Source organism: Alosa alosa, chromosome 24 (assembly GCF_017589495.1).
Source record: "Alosa alosa isolate M-15738 ecotype Scorff River chromosome 24, AALO_Geno_1.1, whole genome shotgun sequence".
NCBI lineage: Eukaryota > Metazoa > Chordata > Actinopteri > Clupeiformes > Clupeidae > Alosa > Alosa alosa.
Window position 1 is genome coordinate 27,431,817 of NC_063212.1, and position 10,000 is coordinate 27,441,816.

The 10,000-nt window shown below is 48.2% G+C and overlaps 1 protein-coding gene across 1 annotated transcript in view; it reads left to right on the forward strand.

Annotated features, from left to right (window-relative positions):
- Positions 1 to 10,000, forward strand: part of aco1 (aconitase 1, soluble) — a 29,114-nt gene that overhangs the window by 4,160 nt on the left and 14,954 nt on the right. The window contains 7 exon segments of the mRNA XM_048236092.1: positions 944 to 1,112; positions 3,425 to 3,562; positions 3,967 to 4,036; positions 5,038 to 5,221; positions 6,898 to 7,037; positions 7,266 to 7,437; positions 8,730 to 8,830. Of these exon segments, the coding sequence (XP_048092049.1) occupies positions 944 to 1,112; positions 3,425 to 3,562; positions 3,967 to 4,036; positions 5,038 to 5,221; positions 6,898 to 7,037; positions 7,266 to 7,437; positions 8,730 to 8,830 (974 nt within the window).

Here is a 10,000-nt window from a genome sequence, read left to right on the forward strand (position 1 = left end):
ATGGGCTCGCTCACTCAGCTACACAACCTCTGGGGAGTTCTTTTGTACACTCACACATACACACACACACACCATCATCGTTGTATCTACTGTATCTACTAACTCTCTAAGGCGGGAATCACACAGACCAGTGGCAAGCGGCAGGTTTCCTATTGTTCTCCTCGGTTCTGCAGCGGAACAGTGGCAGGTGTCCTATTGTTCTCCTCGGTTCTGCAGCGGAACAGCGGCAGGTGTCCTATTGTTCTCCTCGGTTCTGCAGCGGAACAGCGGCAGGTGTCCTATTGTTCTCCTCGGTTCTGCAGCGGAACAGCGGCAGCGCTGGTGTAGCGCTAGTGTTGAGCAAGCTGAGCGTTGAACTTGGTTCAGCTTTCAAAGCGCAACGTGAACGTATTCAATTGTCAGTTTAGGCAAACCATTTGTGTTGCTTAGGAACGAGAGAGAGGTTATTATGGTCTGTGTTGCGTTACGCTTGCCGCCCGCTACCACTTGGTGCTGGCCAATGTGATCCCCGCCTTACACAGGTAAACATGGAACACACTCACACTCACACACACACACACTCTCTCTCTCTCTCTCTCTCTCTCTCTCTCTCTTACACAGGTAAACATGGAACTGTGGTTGGCCTTCATATAACTCTATGATCTTATTTCCTCTCCCCCCCACTCACACACACACACACACACACACCTCTCCCTCCCGCCCTCTCCTCTCCTCCCCTCTCTCTCTCTCTCTCTCTCTCTCTCTCTCTCTCTCTCTCTCTCTCTCTCACACAGGTAAACATGGAACTGTGGTTGGCCTTCATATAACTCTATGATCTTATTTCCTCTCCCCCCCACTCACACACACACACACACACTCTCTCTCTCCCCCTCTCCCTCTCTCTCTCTCTCTCTCTCTCCCTCTCCTCTCTCTCTCTCTCTCTCTCTCTCTCTCTGCTCTGCAGTGCGTCTGCCGTTCTCCATCCGTGTGCTACTGGAGTCTGCGGTGCGGAACTGTGATGAGTTCCTCGTGAAGAGTTCCGATGTGGAGAACATTCTGGACTGGCAGAACACGCAGACCAAGAGCGTGGAGGTTCCCTTCAGACCCGCACGGGTCATCCTGCAGGACTTCACGTAAGACACGCACGCACACACGCGCACACACACACTTTCTTTTTGCGGTTCATCCCATTGTCCACATGACATGATTGTATTCGAACCAGCGAACCGAAGCAGCAAATACTGCTGCTTATCTGATGGTCATCTCTTCCCTAGTGCCCAAACTTGTTGACTGCACGTTTGTCATGTTTGGCACGTTTGTCATGTGGTACTTGTTGACTGCACGTTTGTCATGTTTGGAACGTTTGGCATGTTTGTCATGATTGGCACGTTTGATATGTGGTACTTGTTGACTGCACGTTTGTCATGATTGGCATGTTTGTCATGTGGTTCTTGTTGACTGCATGTTTGTCATGATTTTCAAGAATCAGGATTACTAGTTTTAATGCAGGTTTTTAACGCTGCAGGCCATTGTTTATATAACCTAGCAACAGTAACATAAGGTTTCGGTACTTGACAAAGGGTGAATGGTCGTGAGATTTGCGTATCAGGGGTAATATGGAGATGCATATCGTTTCTACTGTGTATGAGTGGTAGTCATGGAGACACACGTTGTATCTACTGTGTATGAGTGGTAGTCATGGAGACGCAGATCGTATCTACTGTGTATGAGTGGTAGTCATGGAGACGCACACCATATTAACTGCAGATAAGTGGTAGTCATGGAGACGCACATTGTATCTACTGCGTGTGAGTGGTAGTCATGGAGACGCACATTGTATCTACTGCATATGAGTGGTAGTCATGGAGACGCACATTGTATCTACTGCGTATGAGTGGTAGTCATGGAGACGCACATTGTATCTTCTGTGGAACTGAAAAGGTCTGTGTGGACGCGTAGCAGATTTGGTCCTAAAATCCGTAATAAAACGTATACGCTAGTGTAGACGTAGCTTCAGACCCAGATGGTGTGTGTGTGTGTGTGTGTGTGTGTGTGTCTGTGTCTGTGTCTGTGTCTGTGTCTGTGTGTCTGTGTCTGTGTGTGTGTGTGTGTGTGTGTGTGTGTGTGTGTGTGTGTGTGAAGTCTGCCAGGTCAGAAGGTATTACATATTACACTATGAATAAATTGACATTTTATTAACAAAAACTTTCTTATATAATATCTTATAGAATATCTTTCTTAACCTCTATTTACACAAAACACAATGGCTCACAATTGCAAAAGTGCAATAATCACATTTACCTTTTTGACTAACCTATTTGCTACTCTTTACCTGCATTGAATTGCCATTGATCTAATGTAACACTCGCCTGAGACACCACTCTCCAAATTTCACCCTCGCTGTCGTTGCGAGCTAATAGGCTACTATATGGGAAATACTTTGAAATTCTCTTTTAGCTGGATCAGCTCCAAAAATGAATGAGTTTTCCTTACCCTGTGCTACACCTCTCCACTAAGTTATACAAAAATGTAGTATAATGTAGCCTATGGCGCAGTAAATAGAAGCTTGTGATGGCGCATGCCACTAACGTTCATAAAAACAATATATTTATGGACTGAAACTAGACAGGTACTTGTGATTAGCATGTGGTACTTGTGATCAGCGTGTGGTACTTGTGATTAGCGTGTGGTACTTGTGATTGTGATTAGCGTGTGGTACTTGTGATTGTGATTAGCGTGTGGTACTTGTGATTAGCATGTGGTACATGTGATTGTGATTAGCATGTGGTACTTGTGATTAGCATGTGGTACTTGTGATTGATTAGCATTTGGTACTTGTGAGTAGCATGTGGTACTTCTGATTGTGATTAGCATGTGGTACTTGTGATTTGTGAGTAGCATGTGGTACTTGTAATTAGCATGTGGTACTTGTGAGTAGCATGTGGTGTGAGTAGCATGTGGTACTTGTGATTGTGATTAGCATGTGGTACTTGTGATTGTGATTAGCATGTGGTACTTGTGATTGTGAGTAGCATGTGGTACTTGTAATTAGCATGTGGTACTTGTGAGTAGCATGTGGTACTTGTGATTGTGATTAGCATGTGGTACTTGTGATTAGCGTGTGGTACTTGTGAGTAGCATGTGGTACTTGTGATTGTGATTAGCATGTGGTACTTGTGATTGTGATTAGCATGTGGTACTTGTGATTAGTGTGTGTGTGTGTGTGTGTTTTACGTCTGTGTGTGTGTTAAGTCTGTCAGGTGTGTGCCTCAGGAATTAAAGGATTTATCTAGATGGAAGTTCCACTCTGAATTAGCTTTTTTTTTTAGCTTTTTCTCTCCCTCTGTTTCTCCCCTCTCTCTCCCCTCCCCCTCCCTCCTCTCTCTCTCTCTCTCTCTCTCTCTCTCCCTCCCTCTCTCTCCTCCCCCCTCTCTCTCTCCTCCAGGGGTGTCCCTGCGGTGGTGGACTTCGCTGCCATGCGTGATGCGGTTAAGGAACTGGGCGGAGCCCCGCAGAAGATCAACCCTGTCTGCCCCGCCGACCTCGTCATTGACCATTCCATCCAGGTGGACTTCACCAGGAAGTTAGTGGTGGCGACAACACACACAACCAGAAAGAGCTCTCACTCTCTCTCTACACACACACACACACACACACACACACAAACACACTCACACTCTCACACACACACACACACAGTGTTGGAACAGAGAAAGAAATCAGGATTATAACAGAGAGGCATGGGGTATGAATGACTCATTTATAAACACACACACACACACACACACACACGCACACACCACACACACACACACACACACACACACACACACAAAGTTTGCACACAGATCCTAATCAGCTCACACATTCACTGTCTACTGCCTGTTTGAAAGGGCTCATTCTTGTACACACACACACACACACACACACACACACACACACACACACACACACACACACTCCTGACCACTGTCTGTTTGAAATCAGGTCTGACAGCCTGCAGAAGAATCAAGACCTGGAGTTCGAGAGAAATCGAGAAAGATTCCAGTTTTTGAAGGTAAAAATCCAACTGTGTGTGTGTGTGTTTGTGTTCATGATCTGCTAATTTGTTCTAATGTACTTTTAGGATCTGATGTTGTTATTAAACTATCTATACGTGTGCATGATGTGTTACTCCTTACATCACTTTCACCCCAGCAGCTCAAGATATGGCAGTGCAGTCAGGAAAGTGTGTGAGCGTGTGTGTGAGTTAGAGTCAGTAAGAGTGTTTGTGAGTTAGAATCAGTAAGTGTTTGTGAGTTAGAATCGGTAAGAGTGTGTGTGATCTAGAATCAGTGAGACTGTGTGTGGTCTGAAGTCTGTGAGTGTGTGTGTGAGAGTGTGTGTGGGTTGAAGTCAGTGAGAGTGTGTGTGGTCTGAAGTCAGTGAGAGTGTGTGTGTGTGAGTTAGAATCAGTAAGAGTGTGTGTGGTCTAGAATCAGTGAGACTGTGTGTGGTCTGAAGTCTGTGAGTGTGTGTGTGAGAGTGTGTGTGGGTTGAAGTCAGTGAGAGTGTGTGTGGTCTGAAGTCAGTGAGAGTGTGTGTGGTCTAGAGTCAGTGAGAGTGTGTGTCTGAAGTCTGTGAGTGTGTGTGAGAGTGTGTGTGGGTTGAAGTCAGTGAGAGTGTGTGTGGTCTGAAGTCAGTGAGAGTGTGTGTGGTCTGAAGTCAGTGAGAGTGTGTGTGGTCTGAAGTCAGTGAGAGTGTGTGTGGTCTGAAGTCAGTGAGAGTGTGTGTGTGTGAGTTAGAATCAGTAAGAGTGTGTGTGGTCTAGAATCAGTGAGACTGTGTGTGGTCTGAAGTCTGTGAGTGTGTGTGAGAGTGTGTGTGGGTTGAAGTCAGTGAGAGTGTGTGTGGTCTGAAGTCAGTGAGAGTGTGTGTGGGTTGAAGTCAGTGAGAGTGTGTGTGGTCTGAAGTCAGTGAGGGTGTGTGTGGTCTAGAGTCAGTGAGAGGGTGTGTGTGGTCTAGAGTCTTGGTTCTGAGTGGATCCCAGTAGTAACACTGTGTGATGTGGTTCCACAGTGGGGTTCTAAAGCATTCCGGAACATGCGCATCATTCCGCCGGGCTCGGGCATCGTGCACCAGGTGAATCTGGAGTACCTGGCGCGGGTGGTGTTCCAGCAGGACGGCTACTTCTACCCCGACAGCCTGGTGGGCACCGACTCCCACACCACCATGATCGACGGCCTGGGCGTCCTTGGCTGGGGTACGTGCCCGATGTGCCAGCGTGACCTCCAGCTTTATAAACACCCTCATGTGCCCTCATGTGCCCTCCAGCTTTATAAACACCCTCATGTGCCCTCATGCCAACTTTATAAACACCCTCATGTGCCCCCCAGCTTTATAAACACCCTCATGTGCCCTCCAGCTTTATAAACACCCTCATGTGCCCTCATGTGCCCTCATGTGCCCCCCAGCTTTATAATCACCCTCACGTGCCCTCATGCCAGCTTTATAATCACCCTCATGTGCCCTCATGTGCCCTCCAGCTTTATAAACACCCTCATGTGCCCCCAGCTTTATAAACACCCTCATGTGCCCTCCAGCTTTATAAACACCCTCATGTGCCCTTCAGCTTTATAAACACCCTCATGTGCCCTCATGTGCCCCCCAGCTTTATAATCACCCTCATGTGCCCTCATTCCAGCTTTATAATCACTCTCATGTGCCCTCATGTGCCCTTCAGCTTTATAATCACCCTCATGTGCCCTCACGTGCCCTCATGTGCCCTCCAGCTTTATAAACACCCTCATGTGCCCTCACGTGCCCTCATGCCAGCTTTATAAACACCCTCATGTGCCCCCCAGCTTTATAAACACCCTCATGTGCCCGCCAGCTTTATAAACACCCTCATGTGCCCCCCAGCTTTATAATCACCCTCATGTGCCCTTCAGCTTTATAAACACCCTCATGTGCCCTCATGTGCCCCCCAGCTTTATAATCACCCTCATGCCAGTTTTATAAACACCCACACTCCACATCTCACTCCACACCCTCATAATAAACTCACTCCACACTCTCATAATAAACTCACTCCACGTTAACCACTACAATCAATATATACTCACCGACACACTCCAACACACACTGACACACTCCAACACACACTCCAACACACACTGACACACTCCAACACACACCTGACACACTCCAACACACACTGACGCACTCCGACACACACTCCGACACACACTCCGACACACACTGACACACTCCGACACACACACTCCAACACACTCCAACACACACACTGACACACTCCAACACACACTGACACGTTCCAACACACACTGACACGTTCCAACACACACTGACACGTTCCAACACACTCTGACACGTTCCAACACACTCTGACACGTTCCAACACACTCTGACACGTTCCAACACACACTGACACACACTGACACGTTCCAACACACACTGACACGTTCCAACACACACTGACACACACTGACACACTCCAACACACATTGACACACTCCAACACATTCCAACACACACTGACACACTCCAACACACACACTGACACACACTGACACGCTCCAACACACACTGACACGTTCCAACACACACTGACACGTTCCAACACACACTGACACACTCCAACACACACTGACACACTCCAACACACTCCAACACACTCCAACACACTCCAACACACTCCAACACACTCCAACACATTCCAACACATTCCAACACACACTGACACACTCCAACACACTCCAACACACATTAACACACACCAACACACACCAGCATGCACACACGGGGCACACTGGCATGCCGTCACACACTAAGGTGAAACGGTACAAATGTCGTTTTGAGTGGCCTGTTGGTCTGTAGTCTTATCGGAGGCCGTGTGTGTGATGACCTCCTGTTCAGGAGTGGGCGGGATCGAGGCGGAGGCGGTCATGCTGGGCCAGCCAATCAGCATGGTGCTGCCAGAGGTCATAGGTTACCGGCTGCAGGGGACCCCCAACACCCTCATCACCTCCACTGATATCGTCCTCACCATCACCAAGGTAACGACCCCTTGCAGCTCTCACCCTCCTGGTAGTGTGCTAGACATGCTATCGCACGTGACGTGGTGTGTGTGTGTGTGTGTGTGTAACCCCTCTCTCCCCATAGCATTTGGGTCATGTAGACATATTGTGTGTGTGTGTGTGTGTGTGTGCGCGTGTGTGTGTGTGTGTGTGTGTGTGTGCGCGTGTGTGTGTGGTGTTAACCCCTCTCTCCTCCCCCCTCTGCAGCACCTGCGGCAGGTGGGTGTGGTGGGGAAGTTCGTGGAGTTCTTCGGGCCAGGCGTGGCCCAGCTGTCCATCGCTGACCGGGCCACCATCGCCAACATGTGCCCCGAGTACGGCGCCACCGCTGCCTTCTTCCCCGTGGACCACGTCAGCATGCAGTACCTGGAGCAGACAGGTGGGGGCACTCTCACTCTCACAGCTCATGCACATCAGCATGCAGTACCTGGAGCAGACAGGTGGGGGCACTCTCACTCTCACTCTCACAGCTCATGCACATCAGCATGCAGTACCTGGAGCAGACAGGTGGGGGCACTCCTCACTCTCACAGCCTCATGCACATCAGCATGAAGTACGTGGAGCAGACAGGGTGGGGCACTCACTCTCACAGCTCATGCACATCAGCATGAAGTACGCGGGAGCAGACAGGGGGGCACCCTCACCTCACAGCTCATGCACATCAGCATGCAAAGTAAATCTGAGCAGACAGGACTCTCACTCTCACTCTCACTCTCACTCTCACTCTCACAGCTCATGCACATCAGGCAGTACCTGGAGCAGACAGGTGGGGGCACTCTCACTCTCACAGCTCATGCACATCAGCATGCAGTACCTGGAGCAGACAGGTGGGGGCACTCTCACTCTCACAGCTCATGCACATCAGCAGTATGAAGGTGGGGGCACTCTCACTCTCCTCTAGCTCATGCATCAGCATGCAGTACCTGGAGCGAACAGGTGGGGGCTCTCACTCTCACAGCTCATGCATCAGCATGAAGTACGTGGAGCAGACAGGTGGGGGCACTCTCACTCTCACAGCTCATGCACATCAGCATGAAGTACGTGGAGCAGACAGGTGGGGGCACTCTCACTCTCACAGCTCATGCACATCAGCATGCAGTACCTGGAGCAGACAGGTGGGGGCACCTCACCTCACAGCTCATGCACATCAGCATGCAGCACCCGGAGCAGACAGGTGTGGGGGCACTCTCACTCACACTCTCACACAGCTCATGCACATCAGCAGCAGTACCTGAGCAGACAGGAAGCACTTCACTCTCACAGCTCATGCACATCAGCACAGCCATCGCGGAGCAGACAGGTGTAGTACCACCTCACACAGCTCAATGCACATCAAAGCATGAAGCACGCGGGAGACAGGTGGGGGCACTCCACTCAACAGCCTCATGCACATCAGCATGCAGTACCTGGAGCAGACAGGTGGGGGCGCTCACACTCTCACAGCACACCCCCCTGCTCATGCACATTATTATAGGTCTGTATTAATGCACATTATTATAGGTCTGTATTAATGCACTGTCATACTCGTGTGTGTGTGTGTGTGTGAGGGTGAGGTTTTTTACATTTTATAGCTTTATTCATGTGTGTTATTGTAAGGACATGGGGTTAATGTAAGGACATGGCTGATCTCTCTCTCTCTCTCTCTCTCTCTTCCTCTCTCTCTGTGTGTAGGTAGAGACGCGGAGAAGTTGACTTATATCACTAGGTATCTGAAGGCAGTGGGGATGTTCAGAGACTACAGTAACGAGTCACAGGATCCTGACTTCACCCAGGTAACAACACAGTTGATTCATAACGTTTTCTTTTGAATTTTGGAAAACACTTTTCCATTTACATCGGGATTTTGCAAACATTCAGTGTCAGAGTCAATAAAATTAGCCCTAGAAATTGACAAGCAGCTGTAAGTAAGCTAAGCATGCTAAATTCTACATCCAAACAGTATTCTAACGTTAGCTTTGAGATACTGCTTGATTTCATAACTTAACTTAGTTTAGCCTCTTCAATGTAGCCTACTATGTTGTGATAAGATCTTAGCAGAGTTCACTTCAATGCAGCAGTTTTGGACAAATTTGCGCAGCATGGTCAATGATGCTAAGCCGGATTTAATAGCAATTTAGCCAGACGCCTTCTATGCAATGCTTCTATGTGGCAACAACAATCCTTCAACAATCGCGGAATATTTTGTTAAATGCACATGCAGAGGGAGGGGCAGCGGGCTACGAGAGAGAGAGAGAGAGCTGGGCGGGCATGGAGGCCGCGTATGCTAAAAGCGAGCTCAATGGCAATGCAAGGATTTGACCTTATATTTAAATTAAATTAAATTAAATTAAATTAAATTAAACATAGAATATTAATCTGTGGCGGCCGATTTTGATTTTGTGGCGCCCCGTCACAGATTAGTCAATGTATGGGAAACACTGGAGTTAACAACACTGAGCTAAAATCAGTTATCAGCGCAGAGTTAACAGCTCTCTCTATGCCCAACTCTCTCTCTCTCTCTCTCTCTCTCTCTCTCTCTCTCTCTCTCTCTGACTCTGGTAAGAGGGTTAAGGCTGCCAGTCTTATGACGTCATTTTCTATATTTTTGATATGTTGCTGAGTATAACATAAACAGCAAAGAAAAGTGATTGATAATGACTGACTGACTATTATTGTGTTACATGCTTCAAATGTAAAGCACTTTGAGCTGCATTCTGTGTATGAAAGGTGCTATACAAATAAAGCTTTATTATTATTATTTATTATCTCTCTCTATCCCCAATCCCCTCTCTCTCTCTCTCTCTCTCTCTCTCTCTCTCTCTATCCCCAACTCTCTCTATCCCCAACTTTATTCCCTCTCCTCTCTCTCTCTCCTTCTTCTCTCTCCCTAACTCTCTATCCTTAACTCCTCTAACTCTCCTCTCTCTCTCATCTCCCTCTCTCTCTCTCTCTCTTCTCCCCCC